At 40.0% G+C, this 27,985-nt stretch overlaps 1 protein-coding gene across 2 annotated transcripts in view; it reads right to left on the bottom strand.

Moving 5' to 3' along the window:
* Window positions 1–27,985, bottom strand: part of PTEN (phosphatase and tensin homolog) — a 91,155-nt gene that overhangs the window by 17,615 nt on the left and 45,555 nt on the right. The window contains exons 4-7 of one of the 2 annotated variants that reach the window (XM_014572722.4): window positions 26,190–26,233; window positions 22,039–22,277; window positions 8,786–8,927; window positions 3,521–3,687 (exon numbers count right to left, since the gene is read on the bottom strand). In XM_014572722.4, the coding sequence (XP_014428208.2) occupies window positions 3,521–3,687; window positions 8,786–8,927; window positions 22,039–22,277; window positions 26,190–26,233 (592 nt within the window). Of the gene's footprint in view, window positions 1–3,520; window positions 3,688–8,785; window positions 8,928–22,038; window positions 22,278–23,327; window positions 24,149–26,189; window positions 26,234–27,985 lie in introns of those variants that run through there. The other variant, XM_075935085.2, reaches the window with a different exon arrangement.

The raw sequence follows: 27,985 nt of genomic DNA, 5'->3' as shown, positions 1-27,985 counted from the left end.
TATTTCCTCTATGTCCACCTTTTTTAGTCTAGGCTACACAACTGGAAGTCCTCTTGATACTATTTTCTCCATATGTACCAACATACCTTATATTAATGCCTTAATTTCAGAAAATAAATTTTAAACATTTCTAAAATTTTTGACAGCTCTCTGTGCCCTATATAGTCTCTCCTGAACTCAGGTACCTGGTTAACAGGGAATATATTCTTGGGGAATCAGGGCATAGTACTCATTGAAGACACCCCCCACCCTTGCTTGAACCAAAACCAAAGCATGAAAAGACAGGAGGAGAACCACCTAAACCCCTCCCTCCAGACAAGGGTGATAGGATTTAAGAAACACCTCTAAACTTACCTGCATAAAAGATAGGACAGAAAGACTATTAGCATACAATGGAATGGAGAATAGCACTACCAAAGTAAGAACCACACTGAACAGCGGACTACAGAAAGCCGGAAAGCACTGCCAGATGGGAAATCTCTGCTCCAAATGCTAATCTAGGTGTGGGCATGCCAGCCTTCATCAGTAATTATCAGGCCAAGTTTAGTAATAAATCCTCTACTGGTATCCAAAACACTTAAACTGTCTAATTGCATTATGAGCTCCCTTGACAGAACATGACCCACAGGTAGGAATGATCAGTTTTAATTGCGTAGCATAAACAAAACAACTTTAGAACACTCTTCAGCCATCCATTTACCCATAAACAAGTGTCTTCTTCTTGACCCATTGTTGTTTCCCTATAAAAACCCTTATCCATGTTCAAGTAAAATGTTCTGATGCCTGGATCTGAATTCTGCATCAATTCCACTGGAACTTCACCTTCTCCATATTCATCATGCTGGAGGCTCTGCTCAGCCTGTCTCCAGCACTCTGGATTCCCTCTACCATCACTATCTGGGAACCCCAACCAGTTTAAGCTTCATGAACGATATCTCTCCCCCTCTCTCTAGGTATAGGCTCCTGAACCTGCCTTTTGTGATCAATTATTGTTTGCTAGACTTAACATTTGTAATCAGACTGAAGTTGGATTTAATATTTTAACTGTTTTGTTTGTTTGGTTCCCTTTATATGGTTTTTACATAGAAAGAAACAATATTCATTGCTAAGCTCATTGCTTTTTGCTTTTTTCCCCCTCCCACCCTCATAGGGGTGTTGTTTTGGCTTCCCAGTTCATTCTGCAACAAAGTTTATTGTATATAAGCTAAAGATCCCTGTATTACCCAAAATCCTGTGGGGTTTGCTCAAAGGGGGTTACTAGTACAACAGTTGTGGCTGAACCTGAAAGCCATATGAAGGTGGCAGCTTAAAGAGCTGTTTAACCCAGACCACTGAGTCCAAGGCAGGGGTGGGCAATAATTTGTAATCGGGGACATCCCAAGATTTTGGCAAGTGGTCAAAGGCTGCATCTTTACCAAGGGGGTGTGGGGTCTAGGACAGAGATTGGGTGCCGAAGGGAGCTTGGGGTAAGAAACTGGGGTGCAGAAGTGAGTGTGGAGTCTGAGAAGGAGGTTGGGTGAATGAGGGGATTGTGAGCTGGGGCAGAGACCTAGGGTGCAGGGTTGAGGAGGGAGTATGGGTGCAGAAGAAGATTCTGCCCTGAGAGAGGGGCTCTAGAAGGAGATGTAGTGTCTGGGAGGGAGTTGTGACCTGGGTGAAAGGGGTGCAGAGGGTTTGGGTGATGACATGGGGCAGGACAATGGGATGCAGGATCAGGGAGGGGGTATGGGTGCCAAAGGATTCTAGCTCAGGGGAAAGGAGTACGAGAGAGTGCAGGGTCGGGGAGGGAGTTGTGACTTGGAGGAAAGGGGTACAGAGAGTTTGGGTGGTGGCCTGGGGCAGGTGATTGGCAGGGAGAGAGGGTGGGAGTGCCAGAGGCAGGCTCTGCGTGGGACTCACTTACCTAAGCAGCTTCCAGTCAGCAGCCCTGAAGGAACCTGAAGGCTGCAGTCGCAAGCTACTGCACATGGCTCTGCTCTGGGTGGGGATAGGAGGGGGGAAGGAGGCATCATTGTTTGTTTGCTGGCATCAGGGGCAGCCAATCTCAACTGCAAATGGTTAGAAACTGGTCAATGGGAGCTGAGAGATTTTGTTAAGGGATGAGACAGAGCACAAAGCCTCCCTTGTCACTTCCAGACTAGAGCAGCCACATTTTAAGTGGCTGTTGCTGTGCTATACTTAAGGGTCCCAGCAAGGCACGCTGACAGCCTCTTGCCCATCCCTGATCAAAGGGCACATGAGGGGCACTGCTGTGCAGCCCAGCCTAGTGAGTCCAGGGACATAAGGGGTCAGCTTGAGAATGCTGATTAACTGCTCTCTCAGATGTGCTCTGGTAGCATGTGCGAGTCTCTGTGTGGTTCATCTGATTCTAGGGTAGGAAGAACCCATTCCCGGGGAACCTAGATTCTTCAAAAGAACTTCCTTTGGGAGAGAACTGGCGTAAGGGAGAACTAAAGCGCTATACGAGAACACATGTAACACAAGCTTCATACTAACAGAATTATCAACCTGTAAGAATAACCCTAATAAACAAGCATACCCCACAGTAACGGGCAAATCCGGTTACAGGGAGGAAGAAACAAAAGTCCTGCTTAAATAAAAAAATTTTTAAATCTACACGTATTTGTAAAGCAGTAACAGAGAATACAGGATACATGGAGAACTATCACACAGTTTAACAATATTTGTTTGTATAACATGCATAATTAGTTCATAGCTTTGACAACTACCAGTAATCTATCCATCCACAAATTCAGCTGATAAAACCTTTACATCCCACCACAATGTATTCAATACACACATTCACAGTCATCAGAATCATTTTACAGCCACATATATACATCTATCTCCTTGCTTTACAATCTCTTTGCCTTTTTGTCTCCTAAACTACTCCAATATCATCATCTTCTATTTTGTCTTACCCTAAATCTAAGCATATCTAGGCCATAAATCCTGCCCATATACTGTGAAGTTGTAATAATGGCTGGCAATTCAATATAGAACTATTTATGAAAGAGTGATAAGCAAGTGTTCCAAGTTCATCTAAGCTTTTGCCCTCACCTTTTCCCTCTCCTCTACAAGTTAAAAAACATTATTATACCTCTCACTCCTGAGGAGACTGAACTAAGCTTTCAGGTACTTGGTTAGCCCTTTTGATGCTTCTCCATAAATTTTTTTCAAGTAAATCCACCATGTAAGAGTGGTTGCATTTTTCTTTTTTAGAACAGGAGTGCCTCAGTCAGATCATCACATTTATATGCCAATGCATGCGTTTCTCTCTAGTATACTTTTTATCTACATTCCACACCCAAATGATCCTTCTTTCTAATGAATTCTCATACTAGCCAGTATTGGTTTTGTAGCAGGATGTTGGCAAAGAGGATATCAGAGGCTTCAGCTCTGCAGCGACTCTCAACTCTGAGAGTAACTCCCAACAGACCCAAACCCTACAACTGAAGCACCCAGTTTCCCCTTACACTCCACCAGCATTACTATATTTTCCTCCAAAGAGACAACAAACCTTTTTCAACATCTTGTTCTGTTTGTGGAAGAATTCCACTTTGATATCACCACACACCGGCAATGGTTGAGGGAATTCAAAGTACATGTATTTGTCTTCTCGTCTTGGGGGTCCTGAAGGAGAGGTGAATATCTTTACCTTTAATTGGTACACCACAAATTGAGGATCTGCAGGGTAAAACATAAAAGGCTATTATTTCACAAGTAAAATCTTTTAACTTCCAAAACCTGGGTTAATAGATTCACAAAAGGTTATAATTTGCAATATGAAAAACAGATTTTAAAAGTATTTATTTAGAACTATCCAATGTGATACGATAAACAAGAAAATCACCACTTCGCAGAAAGATCTTTCATAGCTTAAAGCATAGAAACGTCACTTAATAGAACCCTAGAACTCTCAATGTCAGAATTTCAAACTGATATACAGTAAACTTCCAATAATCCGGCACCTTTGGGAGCCAGGGGGTTCTGGATTATCAAATATGCCGGACTATTGGACAGGGGGGCTGTGAAGGAGATGGGGGGCGCGACACTGAGGGACCAACCCAGCAGCACCCCAGCTGCTCTGTCCCAGACTTCGAGTCAGCCGCTGCTGAAACTGACCAGCGGCCGACTCGGGGAAGCCCGGGGCAGAGCAGCGCCAATTGTCCAGCTGCCTGGAGCACTTTCAGGTGGTGCTGGACTATCAGGAGTGTCGGACCACTGGATGCTGGACAACTGGAGTTTTACTGTACACTGAGTGTGAGGCTGATTGAAATGTGGCCATATAGATAGATCACTGTTGCAACCACTCTCATGTTTGCGGCAAATCTTGCACAGTATGTACCAAATGCCGTGTCTATGAAGAGCTGGTAATTCGCTGTTATGATGATGCTGTTGGTATTAGGGAAGTTAGATATCGGGTATCTGAATAATTGTGTTACTGCATGAAATCTTAGTGGTTACATGACTATTTGATAGTCCTCAGGGGCAGGGCCAACAGCCAGTGCACTCCTGGCCCCACTCCTGGGAGCCCACTGCCACTCCACACTGCTGCTGCTGTATCAGAGGCTGCCTACTAAATCTGTCCAGCGGGGTCCGAGCTCCCCATGGACAGAGGATGCACCACAGAATCTGAGCAAACTGTCTGTGGGGAGCTTGGGCCCACTGCAGACAGGGGCTGATGCTGCCCTGTGCTGCTGCCCCTGCATCAGAAGCAGCGCAGGGCAGCAGGCAGTATTCCCTTGCTCACCCTCGTTTAATCAGTTAACCCATTAAAATTTAAGTGGTTAACTAATTAAATGGGATTTTACATCCCTAATATGAAGTTATGATTATTGGCTATGAACTTGTCTCTCAAATGTTTGCTTCTCAGAGACCACAACAGGACGTTTGGCCAGCGTATGGTGAAGAACTATTCAGGCTGAATAGAACTACTTGGACTGACAATGGGCCTAGACAGGTACCAATCCACATCCAATGTGAAAACCCAGACTATGACGGGAGAAATGGCTTCTACCTGTAAAGAACTGAGTCATATGGATAGGTGGCCTGCTCATGTGACAAACTCCATCTTGTACTTGTACTTTTCCAGCGCAAGAACAATGGGAATCCCTAGATATGGCAAAGGATATAGAAAGCCCTGGAAATTCCCATTTTGTCTTCAATCCTGCTACCTACCTCTGTAGTATCTTTGCTACAAACTGAAGCTCCAAACCAGGGCTACTCAACAAGTGCCCAGAGCCCATTGTTTGCAGCCCATGGTGTGGTTTGGGTTTACACGGGGCTCAACATATGGCCCAGGGGTGGGATCCTTTGAACATGGCCTCCTCCACTGGGAACACACTCCACAACAGCAAGGTGAGCACTGAAACACGCAAGTGGACAGGCTGGCTTGAACAGATGGGAACAGGGTGTTGGCATTTCTAGCCCTTGGGGAGGAGGTGACAGGAGCACCGGGGCATTCTGGGAAGTGCTTTGTATTCATACACATCAGTGTGAAAGAAGTTATTTGCATATATATATATATATATATATATATTATATATAATTTGCATGCATATGCAACCACACTTAAGTTGCAGCCCTCAGCATGTGATGTGAGTATCACTGTGGCCCCCCCATGGCTTCCAAAGTTGAGTAGCTCTACTCTAAACCAAGGACTGAATGGCCCCTCCAAGCTGCAGATATGCTCCAGAGACCTTGGTTAAGACAGCAGTTTAGTCCATCATTGCTACAAGCCTGAACCAAGAACTTTACCACTGTTGATTCCTTTAACAATTTAACTTCAACTCTTCCTTTTTATAAATAAACCTTTAGCTTTCAAGTTACTAAAGGATTGGAGAAATGTGCTTTAACAAGACTGAGTTATAAATTGACCTTAAAATGTGGCTGATCCTCTGGGATGGGAAGAACCTTTTTATTTTATGAGATTGGTTTTCAGAATCTCATCAGTACACGAAGTGTTACAGGTGGTGACACAAGAACTGGAGAGTGAGGAAACTGTTTGTGTGACTTGTTGTTAGTCAGCGTGGTGAACAGAAGTTCTCTTTTTGTCTGGTTTGTTGTACCTTGTAGCAGAGGAACTCCAGTCATGAGCTGTAAGCAGCCCTGTCTCTAAAGCAGTATCCCTTAAGCCCCCACCCCTTGTTACAGTAAGTATAACAGTAAAATAAAATTCTTAGTATTTCATTCTATATTCTAATTTATAATACCATTTTTACATAGTCACTTGTATCTTCTTCAGCCTGATCCCTTTGCATATTTAAAACATATATAGTAGTACCTACTAGTATCTGCTTATTTAATGACAAAACAGTTTTTTACTTTTTACTTCTGCTTGAATTTCAGTTGTTCCAGAATAAACTGGATTCTGCTCTGATTTAAGAGTAAACAGAATGGTTAACTTAATTCCAATTACTGTGTCAAATGTTAAACAAATGTATAGACACACTGACGATAGTACTATGAAATCTGAATTAATCCAGCCCACAGAAACTTTACTGCTAGTCATGATCTAGAAGTGATTAGTAATTTCACTTAACTTTTAGCTCAAGTTAAGTCTCCAAGGACAGAAGTTAGATATGCTTAGTTTGCAAATAGTAAAGCTTATCTGATCTAAAAATCACCAATACACAACATGAAATCCAGCAACATTTATCAGAATCACTTTTCAGTCTAGAAACACACTTCAGGTCTAATTCAGGCTGATCACTGGGCTAGGGAGCTAGCCTTGAGCTAGACTGTGAAGCCACTTTGAATCTACTATTGCAGCCCAAGAAGTGCAGAGTCTATTGCCAGATCCCTATTTACAGCGCTGGATGGCATGACATTTACAGCCTCCTCTCCTCACTCAAAACCTCATCTTCAGTCTTCAGATCCTGCCACCACTCTTCTTTCTGAAGAAATGCCACACGGATCCTGCAGTTAGGGACCTCAGAACTCCTGGAAGGGGTGGTAAGTTTTAGCCCACAGGCTGTGTCTACATTGGCATGATGTAGCAGCTGCTTTTGCGCAAAAACATGCTGCCTGTCTACACTGGCATGATGTAGCAGCTGCTTTTGCACAAAAACATGCTGCCTGTCTACACTGGCAGGGAGTTCTTGCACAAGAACACTGATGTTCCAATGTATGAAATCAGTGCTTCTTGCACAAGAACTATGATGCTCCCTCTCAGGAATAAGCCCTCTTGCGCAACTGTTCTTGTGCAAGAGGCCAGTGTAGACAGGCAACATGAATTTCTTGTGCAAGAAAGCCCGATAGCTAAAACGGCCATCGGAGCTTTCTTGTGCAAGACAGCATCTACACTGGCATGGATGCTCTTGCGCAAAAGCACATCTCTTGTGCAAAGGCACATGCCAGTGTAGACGCTCTCTTGTACAAATACTCTAACGCAAAAAATCTTGCGTTAAAAGTATTTTCGCAAATTCTTGCCAATGTAGCCTCAGTGTTTGCTGAAGTTAATCACAACAGATACAGAGATTTAAAAAGCAGTCAATTACAGGTTTCCTACATGAAATGGTTTAAAACCTCAAAGAAACTACACTTTGAGGAAAAACACACAGTGGTAATTAATACATGTGTCTAATAATTTGTTAACTTATCAGAAGTAGAAGTAATAGAGAAGCTTATCAAAGTACAAGTTTAAACCTATTATGCACACAATGTAGAAAACCTGCTCAAGGTAATGTTAAGACTTATAAAAAGTTAATGCTATTAGGACCACACTTTGCTGAGGAGAGAGATTTCCAAATACATCTCTAATCTTCACTTTACCATTTTGGTGGTTTTTCTTTTGTTTGCAGACAGTCACCTCCCTTCCTGTTCCTGCAAATGAAGCTAGTTTTTATAGACCTCTATAAAAACCTGCATTTGGCTACTTTAAGTCTATGCATTTTCAAGTTGTATCTTACAATGGCATTAATTTCAGTCTGTTGCCCCTTACTATAATGCCAATACTGAAATGATGGTAAGCAACATTTTTGTACATAAATAGAAAATGAATGGATGTTACTACTTTGAAACACACTCTTAAAGACAAGGGTGAATACAGATTTTCAGTTAAACTCAAGTCATCGGATAGTTTCCTTCCCAATACATAGCATATTCCCAAAGCAGAATTACATCTGGCTAGATGCGTTAACTTTGTAAGTCTCTGAAATAAGTCCTTCCTTCAGAAAGCAGCAAATAGACAATAAACATGTATGCAGCAGAATCACACGTTTTAGAGTCCATAGAGAAGAAAAATGTCATGTGTTGGTTAAACAATCATGGGAATCTCCTTGTAGTTGAGACACTACATAACTCTCACAGAACCAAAACTTTACTGAAATAATACTGCAGAAAAGTGAAGTTGCTGTGTTTAATTAATTTTGAATAAGCAACAAAAAGAGAGTACACCCTTCTTAACCACTTTAAATGTTTCCCAATTTAAAGTTTAATGAAACAGCACCTGTTTGTACGGTGGTTTAAGACAAATGCCACACAACTTACATGGAACTTTTTCAAAGATAAAAGAGTGCATAGTCAGGATTGGAATCCAACAGATCTCAAGTCTCTAAACAGGATTCCTTATACTACTATGGCATTCTACCACTCAAAAGGATAAGTTGGTTCTGTGATGTAAGGGCATTGGGATGTAATGTTAATCACAAGGAGCTACATAACTATATACAAATTCAAATACCTATACCTCTACATATGCAAATACCTACACATTTTAGCAGACAAGAACCATACACATTTTAGCAGACAAGAACCATTAATACAGAATAAGGGTACTTACTGCAAGTTCCGCCACTGAACATTGGAATAGTTTCAAACATCATCTTGTGAAACAACAGTGCCACTGGTCTATAATCCAGGTGATTCTTTAACAGATAACTATAATAATACACATAGCGTCTCTGACTGGGAATAGTTACTCCCTAAATAAAGAGAGAACAAATTTAAAAACAATCCATCAATTATTAATTACTAGTTCACATTAATAGGCAGGAGCCAATTAAAATAAAATTACTAAAACCAGTTCTAAGTATAAAAAGTCACAGTGGACCCAAATTTAGCATTTATGCATCTTAATGGTAATATCTTAATTACTGGAAATTAGGGGTTAGAAAAAGTTATCCCAAACCTGTTAGTACAAAGACTAAATCCACTAGAAAAGGGGAAAACTTGCCCCCAAACTAATTCCTGTTTTGGAGGGTAGGGAAGTTGAGAGGAAAGGAAGGAGAGGAGAGGTCATCTGTACTTGTGGTTTTCCATTTTTTTTCCAGGTGACCCAACTGAAGAGAAATGTTCATGCTTAACACTCAGCAAAACTAAGGATAAGGGCTTTGGGGTATAGCAGGAGGTTTAGGACTGGGGCAGTGGGTAGGGATGCTGGGGTGAGGGCTGTGGGGTGGGATTGGGGATTAGAAGTTCACTATGTAGGAGGGTAGGGTAGGGGTTGAGGTGCAGGATGGGGTCAGGGCTAGTGATGCAGGCTATGCAATTTAGGGTGCAGGAGACTCTGGGTCTGTGGGGGTTCAGAGCTGGGGCAGTGGATTGGGGTACAGGCTTACCAACCATGGTTTCTGGTGACCAGGAGGTTCGAATGCAGGCTTCCTGCCTGTCTTGGCTTTCTGGACCACACTGTCCCAGAAGCAGTCAGCAACAGGTCCAGCTCCTAGGCTGTGGCGTGCAAGCAGCTACACATGGCTCTATTCTGCAAGCACGGACCCTCTCCACCTCCCATTTGGTTAACCAGATTTCTGGTTAATCTACAGTAAAGCTGGTGCTTAGGGCAGAAGCAGCATGGGGAGTCCTGTGTCCTACTGCTGGCCACTTCTGACACCATGCTGTACCGCAGAACACGTTTGGCCAAGAGTTTTTGAAGTGTGGGTTGTGACCCAGACTTAACTGGCTACCAAGGTCCCTGGGTGCTAAGCAAGGTGATCCAGTGCCTTACTTTCTGCAACCCAGTACTGAGTCGCACTTTGAAAACCAATGATCTACATGGAACACTTTTTCATCTTCCCATACACAGCACCATACCTGCTCTGCCTTTCTTGCAAAAACTTCAAATGCAGCACATCACATGAGATGAGAAGCAATGAAAAAGCTTAACAGCATGGTGTCCAGCTTCTATTACATTGTGCTAAAGGATTTTTCAAGTCTTGCTTACCTTCAACTCATGTACATATTTCCTAATGTAAGGTTTTCAGTAATAAAAATATGGAATGCTACCCTCAATTGTATATATTAAATTAATATAAAAACTCAAATGGCTTTAAGGTCCACAAAGCAATCTACAGCATCATGTTGCTTTTTAGAAAAAAAGATTTCAATTAGTATCACCATATATTTAGTGGGAAGGCCACATGAACCACCTACATTTACAAGACTTCAAGTCTGCAGTAGGTTTTAGGCATACTTGCTAACATTGCCTATAAAATTCTAGTGCCATTATTATTTCCACTATGAAACCCATTTATGAGAGGTTTCACAAAAAGAAGTGGAAATAGATTACATTAGGCCAACTAGCCCAATTCCGTGTCATTACTGGATTGTTCAACTACATTATTTTAAACCTCTGCATTAAATGATCATTTGGAGAAACAGTTGAATAACTTTTCTAAACTAAATGTAACTATTTTAAAATTTTAATGCAGCAATAAGTTAATCAAAAATATTCTGGTTTATTCATTTTTATGATTTTCAGAACAAAAATTAGTGACAAAGATGATCAATATTTTACCTAGAGAATTATAGAGTTCAAAACAATATATAATGTAGTTTGTTATATACAGATTCAAAACAGAACTAGTGCATATTAATGTTCACATTACAATAGGAAAAAAATAGGTATAACTGTTTTCTGAGAAAAGTCATATTACAGATACATGCATACAGACATGCACAAGCACGTCCACAAACAGTTTGGTCTTAGTAACTGGTATTCAACTGAACATGTTAATTAAGGAAACATCTCAATTCTGAAGAGGTATGCTATATTTGACTTGAAACAAATTTCTGTAGGACTGTCAATCACAATTTTAAATTGCACTGTTCAACAGAATACCAACAAAAAATTATAAATACTGAGAGGTTTTCTACATGTTCAAAGATATTGATTTCAAATGCAACATAATGCAAAGTGTACAGTGCTCATTTTATATTATTTTTATTACAAATATTTGCACTATGCAACAGAAAAGTAATGTAGTGCAGTCTATCATTTATGCACAAAGTACACATGTAGGTTTTTGTTACATAGCTGCATTAAAAAACAAAACAATGTAAAACATAAGCACTTATAAGTCCATTTAGACGTACTCTGATTCAACTAATTGCTAAGACAAACATGTCTATTTACATTTGTGGGAAATACCTGCTTCTTACTTATAAGATTTCCTGCAAGTGAGAACAGGTGTTCAAATGGCAATTTTATAGCTGGCATTACAAGGTATTTAAGTACCAGATATGCCAATCATTCGTATTTCCCTTTATGCTTTGGCCATCCTTCCAGAGCATGTGCTTCCCGGCTGATGAAGCTAATTAAAAATAACATTAAATCTATGACTGAATTCCTTGAGGGAGAACAATGTCACCTGCTCCTTAGTTTTACCTGCATTCTGCCAAATATTGTGTTATGGAAGTCTTGAATGATGATCCAACATATGCTGTTCAATTTAAGAACACACCTTCACAGATTTGGTAAATGCAAAGAAGGCATCAATGAGAGATTTCTCAAGACAACTACAGCTTCAACACAAGGTTTAAGAATCTGAAATGCCTTCCAAAATCCAAGAGAACCTGTGGAACATGTTGTCAGAAGTCTTAAAAGAGCAACACTGATTCAGAAGCTGCAGAACCCAAAACATCAATAAAGATAACCCTCTGTTACCAGATCAAAATGAACGTGTCAGGCCACACTGCTCTGAATCATCATCCAACAAATCCATCACCAGCATGAAACCATGTCCTCTGGGACAATGGTCTAACCAGGAGGGGGAAAATATAATGTTTAGCATATCTGGCACGTAGTTGTCTTGCAATGCTGGCTACAATGGTGCCAGGCAAAATGTTGGTTCTCACTTTCAGGTGACCATGTAAATAAGAAGCAGGCAACATTACCCCAAAAAATGTAAACAAATGTGTTTGCCTTAACTAGCTGAAGAAGTAGGACTGAGTGGACTTGTACGCTCAAAATTAGGGATGTTAAATTTAGTTTAATCAACCCATAGACTAGTCAATAAGCAGGGGAGCCACAGCAGGGTAGCTAACCCTGCTGCAGCTCTGCCTTTTAAATGTGTTAAGAGCTTGTCGGCTCTTAACACATTTAAAAGGCTAAAGCGCAGCAGAAGTGACCCAGTGCAATATGGGATAGCTGATTCCCAGCTCATGCAGGGTCCGCCCTGCCCCCTCCCCTTTACAACTACGCACCAGCCTTTTAAATGCATTAAATGGCAGCTCTAATACATTTAAAAGGCTAAAGCAGGGCCTGGGGGGAGGAGGAGGGCAAGTGTGAGCAAGGAATTAGCTGTCCCAGCTCACACCAGCACCCTTCCCCCAACTGAGCTTCTGATTTTTAAATGTATTAAGAGCCAACAGGCTCTTAATAAATTTAAAAAGCAGAGGAACAGAGTCTGGGAGTGGGAAAGAGCCAGGAATCAGCTAATTCCCGGCTCATGCCCACTTCCCACCTACACCGCTGCTCCCCGCAGAGACAGTGCTGTTGGGAGGGGGAGAGGGAGACACGACTGGCTTTTAAACTGGCTCCCCCCAGCACTACTCCTGCTCCCCTCCCTTACTGTCTCTGATAGAGGAAGCAACAACAGGGGGAGCGAAGGGTGTGACTAGTCAAGAGACTAGTCAACTATCCGATAAGCTTTCGCTTCTCAGATAGTCGATTAGTCGCTTATATCCCTACTCAAAAGTTGTGCACTTTTTCGAGTGCAGTTACATAAAACAAATCTTCATTTGTAACTTCCACTTTCACCATAGAAAGATTGAACTATAGTACTTATATAAGGTGAAGTTTGAAATATTTCTCTATTTAATAGTGACAATATTTATAATTAAAAATATAAAGTGAGCACTGTATTACTTAATATTCTGTGTTCTGATTGAATTCAATATTTGAAAATGTAGAAAACATCCAAAATACTTGGTCATTTTCTATTATTGTGTAATGATGTTATTGAAACCACAATCATAATTATTTTTAATCATTTGACAGCCCTAATTTTTTCCTTTTTAATAATGCTGCAAAATGAAGGCCTTTTACAACTCCAAACATTTCTATATTACAGATTTCACCCCCGCTCTCCCATTCCGCTTATGGTACCTGTACAATGGATGCCTACAAGTAGCTATCTGACAACTCTGTCTGATAAGGTTTTGACTTCAGGCTGCTTTATCAGATCCATTTCTTAAAGCAGCTTTTAAATATTTTCCTAATACAAGTCTGGACTTTAAATTCAGAAACATAGCCCAGACACTAAAAATGACCAACACACAGCTTGGCAGGGCTTCAGAATGGGGGAGTAGATTGAAAAACAGATACAGATAGGAAACAGCTTCCTCTTCTATTATATCATTTCCACTCTAACACACTTTTATAGAGACATCTCTCTAATCCTTACCAAGACAGCTAACACTGAGACCAGACCAAGGGGAAAATAGTTATATAGTAATAGTTGATATGCTGAATGCTGTATCAATGCAGAAACAAATATTCTTGAAGATAATAACCAGGTGCCAATCTTGCCAAGTGGCAGCTTGACAAATTTTGGAAACAAAGACCAATTTTCTTTCAGACCAGACAGCAATTATAACTCATCTTATTGCCAAAGAACGTGGTCTTTATGCCTGAAGCCCTAACAAACCGATAGGCACACAAAGCTTAAAGCAGAAAGAATAAAAATCATAGACTTGCGTAAGTAGTAGAGTTTTTATCAAGTCCATGGTATACCTGCTTAACCTTATTGAAGAAAGTTATGACAAAAAAGAGGAGAAATCTATTAGGGTGGATTGATTTTAATTGTGATTTCAATTTGCAAACAGGGAAACCCTGATCTATACCAATTTAATCTAGTTTCACATTTGTATTTATTTTCCTAAAGCAAGTGAGATAACCATTCCAACATGTTGACTTGCAAATAGAGACTTTATGCTAAATTTAGTACTTCTGTTTGCTAACCAAGGTGACGTCATATCTATGCATAGTTAAGCAAGTAACTCACCTTTGTTAGACAACAGTAAATGAAGCATTTCTTATTTACTAGACTTTATTTGTGTTTTGTAATAAGATCTCTTTGGATATTAATTAACGTTTGTGTGTTGGACACACAAGATAAAAAATGTTTTTGCATTTAAAACTAACAAAATTAAAATTATCTGTAGTGTGTTAATTGAACTGACTTTCTGGTCACTGTGACCCTCTTAAAACTAGATCTTATTCTCAGACTTATTTATCTTTCTCTTCCAGTGTCTGAATAAAAACCAAGTTTTCCTGCCTTTTCAACTCTCAAACGGTTTCTTAAGTTTTAATGAACTAGTCAGCAAGGTAAACCAGTTGAATCAACTGAAATAAAAAAAATTCACTTTGCACCTGCAGACAAAGCTGTTGATGTCAAAAAGCTGATCTAGCATTTCAACAATCCCGGTGCCAAATATTTTGCTAGTGACTTCTACCAATTCAGTGACTTGATTTGCATTAAATCTTGGAAGCAAATATGTACCAAATATTTGAATTCAAATGATTAACAGATTAGAGGAAATTCAGGCCTTAAATAGGTTGTCATGTCAAATTTAATTATAAATAAGTTAGTTTTAAAAATAAACCTAAATTTATATTAAAATCCAATTAAATTTTAGATTTTATTTTAAAAATTCAAATTTTATCCACCTTGATATCTATATTGTTTCCCAAGGAAACTAGTTTGTTGTGTGTATGCTAAACAAGTGTATGCCCACACAAGATGATCTACTGTTATGTGAGCCAGAGTTTGTAATACCTGGATATGGTGTTTCTATACCAGTTGGCAGAAGGCAAAAATAAACAGACTTGAATGCAAAGATCCAACATTGCAAAACACACATGTGGAACATTTTTGCCTAGATTGTTTCCCGAGCTGACTCCAAATTACCCATTATCCCTTTACTTTTGCACCATGACATTAATAGTATATTATGAAATGCAGAACCTGAAATATTTTTTTTCCAACACTGTCTCTAGTAGCACAATAACAGCAGAAGTTGCAAATATTACCAGATTCAGGACATCCGATTTAAAATAGGCTATCACTCAAATATGTTAAATCAGTCTCTTTGGTCAGCCAGGATCATTCAGATGCAATACAATGGACACTACTTGGAAAAAAGTCAGATATCCAATTATAACTATTCTGAGATACCATTTCAGAAAATAATTCACACTCATTGATTTATTCAGATAGAACTATGTTTAACAAACTTGACATCAACTCTACTGGCTCAAAGAGTTATTCCTCCAAGGACAGAAACATCAAGATGTGGATAGATGCTAAAAAGGGCCCTTGAATGAAACATCCTTAACTAAAACCATGCCATGATTGCTTCCATCTGGGACTAAACCGATACCTACTAGTAGCGCCATAGCTTAAGCAGTATATATTTGCCTTCTCCAGACCAAACTATTGTTAGAACTGCCTTTGAGAAGGCACTGGATGTGGATGCTAGTGTCTCTTTCGATGGGAACATGCAGGAAAGTTCCCTGGTTTCCTGTCAAAAGAATTCTTTCATGTCCAACTTAGAATAGCTAGGCACAATAAAGTTAGCCATTCCAGATCAACCACGGGTTAAAGCATACTACGTCTCTTTGTAACTGCAAAAAGGATGAAGTAGATATACTATAATAATTATTGACACTGAAAGTATTGTTTGTATGAATACATTTTATGCTGATCTTCAAAAAGCCTTATATTTTGCTTACCAAGGTCCAAAAGTAGAGGATACACGATAAACCCATTTTCCGGGTAACAGAATTAATGTGTTACCTTCTATCCACTACTTTGAATGCTTCTAATCTTTTGTCTATTTTTGGGAAGGTTAAACTTGGACTTCAAGAAGTAAACAGCTGGCAGCCTTTACTTCTAACATCAAGTACACTTTACAGGGCTTAGACACATTCTGCTATCTCTGGAGCCAAAGTATCAAATAATGAAGTTCTGCTTCAGATAACTGACAATCTGAAATGGTTCCTGCAAAAGGCAGCACACCTGCCTTGCCTTTCCATATTTTTGGTCAAGAGTAGGATATATAAGGTTCCTTTGTCTAGGAAATTCAGAGTAGCCTCAGCTTCCTTATCTGGTGTTGACAAAGACCTTTGGGAAATTTCACACCCTGAAAAAGTGAGCCACAGAAAAACTGGAGCCTGTACTCTTCAGTCAGTCATACTTCCTCTTACAATTGGACTCATACTTCTTGTCTACATCGTCTTACGTACCACAAGACCCTTGAGAGAATTCATTTGCTTTGCTTGTTAACTGCAAAACTCTCCCTAGTTACTGTCCCCTGGGATTTGAATCTCTCTAAAGCAGGCTACGTACATATTGTGGGTTACTTTGAGGAGATAATTTAGCATCAAATTAAAAAGACAATTTTCATTTATATATTTCTTTATCCTTGCCCCAATAGAAAAGTAAGAGTTGGTTTTTCTTATGAACCCTATTCTACTTTCAACTCAATAAGTCAAATTAAAATCCTACTAGACACTGTAAATTTTCAAAAAAATAGCACTTGAAATACAACATTAAGATAAAGAGATACAGTGGAAGGGAATCATAAAAGCTACTAGAAACTACATCAATACTACGATTGTTAAAATGTGTTTATTAAAGTAAATGTGTAACCACTAAAAATTTCAGTGGTTACCAGGGGAGGGCAAAAGGGCCTCCGCAGGCCATATCTTGCCGCCAAGTGGGTTGATTAGGCCCGCAGAAGCCCTGCTGCTCTCCCATCCCCAGGCACTTTAAAGTGCCATGTGCTGTTCACAGGGCAGGAGACGATGTCACACAAACCCCCACCCCAAAGCCCTAATTGGCCTGGGGGCAAGGGAGCTGTGGGAAGTTTCCTCTGCCCTTCTCCCACCCTGCAAGTAGTGTTCTCCGGGAGAGGGACGAAGCGGGGGCAGGAGAAGGTTTCTTGCACTCCCCTACCCCCAAGGCCTGATTGGCCTGGGGATGGAGGAGCTTGCGAAGCCTCTTCCTGCACTGCCAGGGTCATGGGTGCCTAGTGGGGGAGGGACAATTTTTTTGAAGTGGCCCTGGCCAAAAATTATTACCCACTGCTGGGTTACACAGTTACATGAGGGAGGATGGCTCCCTGACAGCCGGTGCACATGAGGAGCTGGCTACCCACAAACACTGACTCCCACCTGTCTCCTTGCATTGGTGCCTCTGTAAATGATTACACTTCCACATCTCTAATCAATACATATCTATAAACAGCATTCCTAAAATTAATAATTATCTTTCAGTGAAATAATCACAACCAAGTGGAGGTAAAGACAGCAGATCTTAGAGAACAGAGACTGAATTATCATTAACATATTTAGGTATTTACACAATGAGACTTTAAATAGGGCTCTGACCATTTGTTTAAAGATACAGAATTTTTATAAGAACATCTGTAAGTGCTTATGGCTCAAATGACACAATATCTGATCCTTAACTGTTTACCTCAAAACCATCCTTGAGGTGGATATTACAACCCCCCCCCCCAAAAAAAATAAAGTCACAAAACAGAGGGTAGGGAAAATACAAGAATCTTAAGGGACTTATGACCATATATGCATCCTGAAGTAACAAGAATATTTGGTTAAATTATTACAATGGTATTTTGTTTTGAATACAAATTATCTGACAAGTGTCTCTTTTTTTCTAACTAGAACCTCCATAGGGATTTTATTACTCTCTTTGAAAACAAAACACTGAACATGTAGGTATCTTATAGTGCTTGATCATATATACTAGAAGATGACAGATTCAACATTCCTTTGGTTAAATTGTTTCTTTTGCTAAGACAGATCACTAAGTGAGTGTGTGAACAGGTCCACTATTCACTGATTTGTTAAAATCATCATAGTTATGGAGGGAAGTCTTAAGTTGGATTCACAGTATATGATGTTAGGATTTGCTGAGAAAGGACTGGATTTTTAAGCAACATGGGTAGTTATAGAATGGATACAGAAGAGACGAGAGAATATGGGGGCAAAGGGGGAAATCACATCTGTACTAGATGTCTATGTACTTAATGGGAGAAGTTATGGGAAATAAGCAGAAGAACTAGAAATGCTAAGCTGGCATCACGGAGGCTTAGAAGGATAATACACAAGACTGGAATACTGGTATAGAAGGCTACAGCTAGCTTTGGAAGGTCAGGCAAGGAAAAGAGGTGGTGTTGCCTTATATCAGAAACATACACATTTGAACTGAGGTTCAAATGGAAGTATGAGACAGACTTGTTGCAAGTCTCTGGGTAAGGCTAAATGGGTAAAAAACAACAATGGCAGAGGTCTGCTACAGACCACCTAATTAGAAAGAGAAGGTGATGAGGTTTTTTTTTTTATAAACAAACAAAACCCAAAGCACAGGACTTGATGTCCCAACACCATGAACTACCCAGGTATCAGTTAGCAAATAACACAGCAAGGCAAAGAAACCAGCTCTTGGACTGTATTGGAGACCATTTTTTACTCAGAAGTTGAAGAAAGCCACTAGGGGAGATTATGTTCTAGATTTGATTTTGACCAATATGGTTGAAAGTGAAATACAGATAAGGTGAAAGTAATCATGAAATAAGTTCATGATTCTAATGAATGGTAAGTTAAAGAACAGCACAATAAAACGGATTTCAAGAAGGCAGACTTTAGCCAACCCCAGAAAGCTGGTAAGTAGGCTTGCTTTCCAAGGGACCTTAAAGGACAAACAGTTCAAGAGACTTGACAGTTTTTCCATCAGAGACATTAATGCCACAAGAGCAAACTATACCACTACATAGGAAAGATACAAAGTATGGCATGAAACCACCAGGGCTTAATCAGGAGATTTTCAATTACCTGAAACTTAATAAAGAATCCTACAAAAGTGGAAATTAGGTGAAATTACAAAACGATGAATATAAACAAACACCACCACAAGTATATAGGAATAAATTAAGTAAGGCCAACTCACAAAATGGTATTAAACTAACTAAAAGACAAAGGGAACTAGAAAACATTCATTAGAAGCAAGAGGAAGACTAAGGACAGATTAGAACCATTATTCAAATGAAGGAGAGAAAACAACAGTAAATGTGAAAATGGTAGAGGTGCTTAATGATTTTGTTGCAGTTTTCACAAAAAAGTTTAGTAGGAATTAGCCATTTAACCTAATGAATGCCACTGAAATTGAGGTAGGACCAAAAGCAATATGGGGATGAAGTTAGACAAGTTAGATTTTTTTAAAGTTACCAGGGTCTGATTAAATGCATCCTAGAATACTCAAGATGCAGACAGATGTCTGAGTCAGTAGCATTTATTGTCAAAAAGTCATGGAAGATGGTTGAGATTGCAAAGAACTGGAAATATGGTGTCAAACTATGAACAAGGGAAGAAGGACAATGTGGGGAATTACAGACCAATCAGCTTAACTTCGGAACACAGAAATATAATGGAGCAAATATTAAGCAGTTTGCAGACAGACAGAAGGCAAGGTGATCAGTAACAGTCAGCATTGATTTGTCTAATCAACCTTATAGCTTTCTTTAGCAGGATAGCAAACCTGGGGGGGGGGGGGGGGGGGGAGAGAAGGTGCCACGCTCATAGCTGGTGATGTGGTATATCTTGACTTTAGTGAGGTTTTAGATACAGTCTCCATGACCTTCTCAAACATACTAGGGAAATACAATCTAGATGGAGCTATTAATAAGGGGGTTTAACTGGTTGAAAAACTGTCCGTAGAGAATAATAATCAGTGGTTCCCCAGGCAAGCTGGAAGGGCATATCAAGTGGAGTACTGCAGGGATCAATTCTGGATCCAGTTCTGTCCAATATCTTCAACCGTTATATAGATAATGGCATAGAGTACACAGTTATAAAGTCTGCAGATACCTACCTGGGAGGGGTTGCAAGTAATTTGCAGAATAGAATGACCTGGACAAACTGGAGAAATGGAAAACTGAAAAAAAATAGGATGAAATTCACTAGGGACAAATGCAAAGTTCTCCAGTATGAAGGAACTAGCAGTTACACCTACAAAATGGTAAATGATTGCCTAGGAAGGAGTAATGCAGAAAGGGATCTGGGGATTACAGTGAATTATATGATAGGTAAGTCAGAGAAAACCTATTGCATAAAAAGCAAACATTCTGAAATGTATTAGCAGGAATGTTGCAAGTAAAACATGGGAAGTAATTCTTGCACTCTACTCTATGCTGTTTAGGCTTCAATTGGAGTTTGTTATCCAGTTCTAGGTGCCACATTTCAGGAAAGATGAGGATATACTGGAGAGTCCATAGAAAAGCAACCAAAATTCAAGGCCTAGAAAATATGACCTGTGAGGGTAGATTTAAACAGAACTGGGTTTGTTTAGTCCAGAGAAGAAAAGACAGAGGGGACATGACAGTTACAAATAGAAGTTTGTTACAAAGAGAAGAGTAAAAAAAATTTGTTACCTTGGAGGATAGGAAAAGCAGCAATAGGCTTAAATTGCAACAAGAGAATTTTAGGTTTGACAGAAAAAAATATCCTGTCAGAATGGTTAAGCACTGGAATGACTATGTAGGGACACTGAGGAATCTGTGTCATTGGAGATTTTTAATAGCAGGTTAGACAAACACCTGGCAGGGACTGTAGATAATATTTGGTCCTGCCTTAAATCTGAGGGACCAGACTAGAAAACCTCACTAGGTCCCTTCCAGTCTTCAATTCTGTGACTATGTCTTAGTCCTCAGAGTAGAACAGTTTTAAAGACATCCTAAAGTTCAAGAACTGCTTTGTTCTTGGATATTGTAGCAATTCAGTAATAGCTACCAAGAAAGGACTGGAGCCAACATACCATCAGGAAGCTGTAGCCACAGCATATGAACAAAGACCATTAAGACTACTAGCAAAGAGTTAAAGGCCACAAGTGCCTTCTATCAATGTTATTTCCTGAACTCAGAAATGCCTTTCATTGAGAGGCTGGTATAGGGACTGAAAAGATGATGATGCTTTCAATGAGGCAGGATAAAAAGGAATGCTGACAGCAGCCTCTACTTTGGCCTATTACCCTGAAAGTTTCATCCCTACAGAACAGGAGTCAAGTAAAAACGAAGCAAAGTTAAGGCAAACAAGATAAATTACAGTGGCTCATTACATTTCAACCATGACAAGTAAAGGAGCAGCAGAATGCCTTAGAAGAAAGAGAAGAACCAGAGAGCTCCTCCATTAAAGCAGTGGTTCTCAAAAACTTCAGTATTAATGACCCTTTTTACACAGCAAACTTTTGAGTGCAACTACACCCCACCACCACCACCACCACCAAAAAAGTTAAAACATCTTTTTATATTGAACATTTATAAGTGCTGGAGGTCAAGTAGGCTTCAGATGGAGGCTGATATTCACAATCCCGAGGGATCATGACCCTCAGTTTGAGGACCCCTGCAGTAAAGGGGACAAACTAGAATAGTCCTATCTTTCAATTGGTTAAAGCCCATGCCTGTATAAGTGAATGGGATAGTTCACCATTTACCACCCACTTGATGTAATATAATGCAAAACACCCTTAGAAGAGGTGGGCTGATATTCCTATGGCTAGCAAACGTTAAGAATCTTCTGACACACAAAAGAAATAAGACACAACTTCAGCATTTTTCTTTCGGAAGCATCTTATTACCAAGAACACAGTTCTGTCATTTCTTTAAACCAAAAGTTAATCTAGCAAATCAACACAATCAAGTCTTCTGTTGAAAGCCTATCTGAATTTATCTTAATTAGCAAAAGCACCAGGGAACAGATGGTAGTGTGGAAAAAAGCAGGGTACAGTAACTCACCTTCTTGTCTCTGGTCCTTACTTCCCCATAGAAATCTAGAGCTTCTTGAGCCTTTAAAAACTTGCCTCGATGTAACAAATATGCACAAATCATTACACCAGTTCGTCCCTTTCCAGCTTTACAGTGAATTGCTGCAACATGATTGTCATCTTCACTTAGCCATTGGTCAAGATCTTCACAAAAAGGTTTGATAAGCTCTAGCTGTGGTGGGTTATGGTCTTCAAAAGGATACTGTGCAACTGTGATAGGAAGATAACATTGTAAATGTTATCTCAAATTTAAAGATTAGTTTCACAAAATGCATATTGCGCAATTAACAGTCTAAAGAGGGTAACTGAATAGGTTAAGTAGATCTGGCACAAATACCATAATGACTGTTTCCAGAAAGATGGCATACAAGATGTGGAACACAGTCTAATAGGTTTGCCCCAGCAAATTCCCCAATTACACACACTTAAGATGACACTGTCCTGTTGAATAAGACATTATACCAGAACCTATTGCTCCAAGAATAGAGGGTTACGCCATGCCCACTGATAACACTAGATAATTCTGCTCAAGAGTTCTGAGATTATGATTCACCCTATTCCTGGGACTTAACAAGTCATAGTTGCATAATTAATTCCAAAAGGCTCAAATACACATGTAACAATGTAACCATAACTTTTGTTTATTTGAAAAAATCTCTGCCCCTCCCCCCAAACAAAAAGCCCACAAAAACAGACACCATTGAAATATGTGAGTTTTACTTTTAAAATGTTTTCTCCCTTCCCTCGCACTTAATACATCAAACAAGAGATGGCAACTACTGAGAATTAGGAAGCAGAAAAATAAAAAGGAAAAGACACTTAAATCTGTGGAGAGAAATAAGCAATAACCAGGAGACTGCAGCACCCAAAATACAACACACCCGTCTTGCAGTGTCAAGCAAAATAGATAATACCTATATTGCTGCTCAGTATATTTAGTCACACAAAGCAGTATTTACTCTGCCCAACAGGTTCCCTCACTGATTTAAGGGCAGACAGACTCTTGCACAATTGCCATCCAAATCTAGTCAAACTGTACCTTGGACACTCACTCTCTAGTTTTGGCCAAAGAATACATAAAGCATCGAATTTTGGGTAAGTCTTTACATTAGTATTTTACTGACTTGTTGTATATAACATTCAAAGGGTATGTAAATTTCTTTGTAGAGACAGTTAAGATCTGAGAGCAAAAGAGATATGACATTTATTGTCAAACCAAGAGATTATTTTAGCAAAAAATTCTGGTGCAGAGCAGCGTACCATTTTATCTGAGGAAAAAAACTGCTAGAACAGCTTATTCACTCACAGCACAGACTTGTTCTTGTTCTCCTGGAAGTACAAAAAAGTCTCAACTGACAAAAAGCAATGAAATTTGACATGGATTTAAACGAGGGTCCATGACACTTTAAATTGGTAAAATCAGAATATTGCCATCTGAAATTTTGGTAAGACCTGGCCAAGGTTCCCTCTGGAGAAAAAGCCACAGAGGAGATCCTGGAAAAAGTTCCAAGAGAAGAGCAGCTTGTTGTGGGAGCTCTCCAGGGGCTAAATCTGAGTCAAGACTAGCATAGTTGATTGCTGACAAGGAGCCAAGGGCCTAGGAAGGGCTCCGCTAAAGATTCCAGAGAAGCTTGAGTTAGGCAAATATTTCAAACAGCCTTGAGAAAACTAGAACAAGAGAGTCTGGAGTTTGGGATGGACAAGTCATTCCCAGTTCAGGAACCCCAGGCAAGGGCTAGATCCTGAACTAGCTGAGAAGGCCCAGGCTCCTCTAGACCATTCACCTAAAGATCATGGAAAAATCCCTATACCCAAGAAAGAACTGAGGGAAGCTAAGACAGAAGATGGGTGGAGGACAACTTGCTCCCCAAAATAAGGAGATACAATCCTAAGAGGAAAGGACTAAAAGATTACATAAACTCTAGGTAAACTGTTATGTACCACAGAGACTAAAGGTCTCATTCTGAATAGCTTTTCATTTTGTTTTGGCCTTAATTTTCTCCACAATGAAGACACCTGATTTGGTTGAAAACCCATCCTCTGAATATCAAACTCTTTCAAGATACTTCATGTTGGGCACCCCCCCCCCCCCCCAAATCACTTCTCTTTATTGAGTACTTAATTACTAAAACTTGCTCTTCTCTAAGGGGAAGGCAAGGTGAATGGAAGAAGGGGATTTTTAAGAACTTTATCATATATCAAAGGTGGATTGTTTTTGTGATGAAAGACAAAAATAATGCAACTCTCCAACTGAACCACCTTAGCTAAGATATGGTAGAGCAACTAGAATAAAGCATAACATTCAACTGTGTTAAGGACTCTGTGATATTCTAGAGTAAAAGGATTTCAGTAAGTGTTTTCTGAAATGTAAGCTCCTTCATAGCACAAAATACCTGAAAGTAAGCATGCCATCTGATCATGTGTTGTTAAAGGTCCACCCAACTTCATTTGTGTGTATGTCCCTCCTACTCTTGGAAGTCCTGGAATCAATCTTCCTCTCCTTACTTACAGGCTTTGACAATCAGTGAAATAGTTTAATGATGTTTAAAGCATCACATTGCACCCACTGAAATGAATGGGGCAGTTCAAACCTATGATTTCTTGTTTTCTGCCTTTCTGTAAACCACAGCAGACTCTGCAGAATCAGTTGAACTCGGATAGTGTTTGACGGTCTCTTTTGCAACCCTAACTAGAGATTCAGCGTCTACTAAGACAATTTAAACAGACTCAGGAAAAATGACTGAGTTCTGTCCATGGTTGCCAGTTGCCCTCGCCCTCCCTGCCCCCCACACACACTTTGAAAAATACTGGAACAAACACCGAGGGAGATTATACCACTCATTAGATACTTAGCTCTGGAGATCCTAATGAACTGGAGTCTGAGTATTACAGCTGCAGCATGGCCTGTTAAAGTTAAAATCTACTCTGTTATTTAACACACTGGAGGGGATTCCTTTTATAGATCCATATGAAGCAAAGTAAGCTCCTACAAAACCTGTTAGATCATCCTTACTGATGGTTGCCAATTTCCCCTGGAAGTGTTCCTGGAGATTTTATCAAAAAATAATTAAAAATTAATCTTAATTCCTGGAGATTCCAGGACTATCCTGAAGAGTTGGCAACTCTATCTACACTGAAGAACCTTTATTTATCTATGCACCCATTCTGAATCATGATATGAGAGTGAACTCTTAATGCACTGTATCCAAAAACATTGCTCTGCCAATGCTCCATGCAGGAATCTAGAGCCACTATGGGAGAACAATGCTGACATGGAACAGCAATATTAGTTTATTTTCGCTAGGTGTCCTGCCAAAAGACTTAGCTTAACCGAGGGTCAAGAGAGGAATAATTATACTCGGTAGCATCCAAAACATCCCCTCAAGTAGCCGGAAAAGCTTCAAATCAGAACACTGAGCTACCCCATTTCAACCATGGCAGAATAGTGAAACTATGAAGCAGTTTCAATTACTTAGATAGGGGAAGCCTTGATTTCAAAACTTTCTGGCAGAGCTGCCTCTTACATTGCAGGGTTAAGAATTACTGCCTATGCATTCTGGATCCCAGATGCAAACGCCATGAGGTGGGAGGCTGTCAGAGCCCAGACTCCAGCCCAAGCAGGAATGTCCACACTGCAATTTTTCAGCCCCACAGCCCAAAACCTGCAACCCCAAATCAGCTGACCTGGGGTCTGACATGTGATGCCACAGTTTTGTTTTTTTTTAATTGCAGTGCAGATTTACCCACTGACCAATAAGCATGGCTTTACCCATTTTTTGGGAACTAAGTGTTCATCAAATCTAACAGAGTGCTTCAAAGTTTGTTTTAAAATCAGCTTTAGTCATAACCTCAGACTTACACATAAATTTCATCTATTTGTGTCCTTAGCCCATAACAGATAATTGCTAAGAACATACTCTCTGCACAGTGTTAAGCACCACTATAAGCTTCTTATGAAAGACTCTTAAGTTACATTAATACAATTCTTCTTCCTCCCACCCCCCCCAAACACTACATTGATATTTGACAGTTTCAGTTTGCACCTTTAGTTCAGAAAAATAAAATGAGAAGATGGGAAGGAAAAGAAGCTAATAGCCTAGACTCTAGGCAGCACAAACATACCTCTGCAGTTAAATTTGGTGGTGTCATAATGTCTTTCAGCACATCTAAAAAGAAAAGATTAAAGTTCAATATAAATACTTTAGATAAGTCTAAGGTGTCTACAACACTTTGTTACATAACAATCAGCATAGGAAAGCCAAGAAAAAAAATTTAAGGTCACATCACCGCTATAGCTCAACACCACAGCTAAACTTGACCTACAAAATTTAGATTATGTTGTTTTAAAATATATTGGTTAAATTGCTATGGCAAATAAAAAAGATATTGCTGAAAACTAAGGATATCCTACAGTAACTGGTGGTTCTTTGGTGAAGATTAGTGGTCACTCCATGTCACTGTCTTGTACATTTTAGAAACTGACACTTCTGAAGAAGATGGAGGCGGTCACTTGAACTTTGGTGAGCCCTGATCCAGGGTCAAAGTAAATGTCAGAACTTACCCATGAGCCCTGCACCAGACCTGGCATCTCTAACCCAGGCCCTTTTAAATCACCAGGTCCCAGGACAGCTGAACCTTTGGCTTCCATCTGACAGCTTCTCTTTTGATAAGAGTCCAGCAGTGCTGCCATAGCAGCACTTTGACATTGCTGCAAGACCCTACCAGCAAGGCTGCCAACGGGGGAGCAAAAAGTTGGCTGTGTGCACACTGGTCTGGCGACTAATTCTTACTGAAACGCTGTGCAGGCCTACTTTCACCTCTGGTCCCGACATTGAGACACACACATATACCAGCTAAATGGAAACAGTGTAAGATCCATTATGTTATCTACATACATATTCTCTGAGCTGGGATGTTTTGGCTTTTGAAACAGCCAGTTATTGCCAGAAATAAAGTAGGTAATCTGTTTGGTTCCACTGATGTAGTAAAGCAATATTCTTGAAACATTCAGTATAAAACAACTTCTCCCCCCTGGTGTGGAATGGGACTTGGACAAGATAAGTTAATTAAGTTGCATCTGAATTAGAAGTCACTTTGGGGATGAACTTTAGTAAGATTTCACCACCACCTAGCAGCTACAAAAGGCTGTATAAAAAGGATCAGCCATAAGAGCTCAGAGATGCTCTCCTAAGCAAAGGAATAGCAATTAAGAATGCAGTCCTCAGAGTGAAATGAAGGAAAGAGCACTCTGATAGGTTCCCAGAAAAAGCCCCTGACTTAAGAGGATGAAGATGTTATCCTGGACAGGCTCAGATTCTCTGATGGGAGAGTGCGAGACAGGTCCTTAGAGAACTTCAGATTTGCCAGGTGAGAGAAGATCAAGCATAATTGTACCAGTGCATGAGTAGCAGAAATTGCAGCACAGGGGACCTAATGAAACTGAACTAAAGGCATGACCATTTTAAAGGAAGATGGAGTCATGGATATTGTGTGGATATTGTGCCTGCAGGGTGCAAGCTATATTGGGCCACACACAAGAAATCAATTCTATTAAGACAAGTAAGTATTCCTGGTAGATGTCACCTGGCTTTATAGAAGCATACCCTGAAATTGCTATCTGTGATACTTAGCCAGCCAACACCCAGCCCGCTGGATGCAGAAATTTCAGGTCAAATATGACCATGGTGCTGTAGCATCAAGTCCTGGTACTCTGGGAGCTGAACAACCAACTAAACTGACATCTGTAGCAGGTCTGAGCCAATACTACTCTAGACAAGAGAATTATGCAAATGATAATTCTTCGGTCGTCCTTTGATTTCAGAAATCACTGTAGGGGGACCAGAATAATCAAAAGAAGAGCACACCTCAATTCTACTGCAGAAAGTGTGTCTGGTAAAGACCCCCAATCTCATGGCCCC

This window comes from Pelodiscus sinensis, chromosome 8 (genome assembly GCF_052426305.1).
Source record: "Pelodiscus sinensis isolate ZL-2025 chromosome 8, ASM5242630v1, whole genome shotgun sequence".
Classification (NCBI taxonomy): Eukaryota; Metazoa; Chordata; order Testudines; family Trionychidae; genus Pelodiscus; species Pelodiscus sinensis.
The sequence above is the reverse complement of the archived record's forward strand: the minus strand, read 5'-3'. Positions and strand labels throughout refer to the sequence as shown.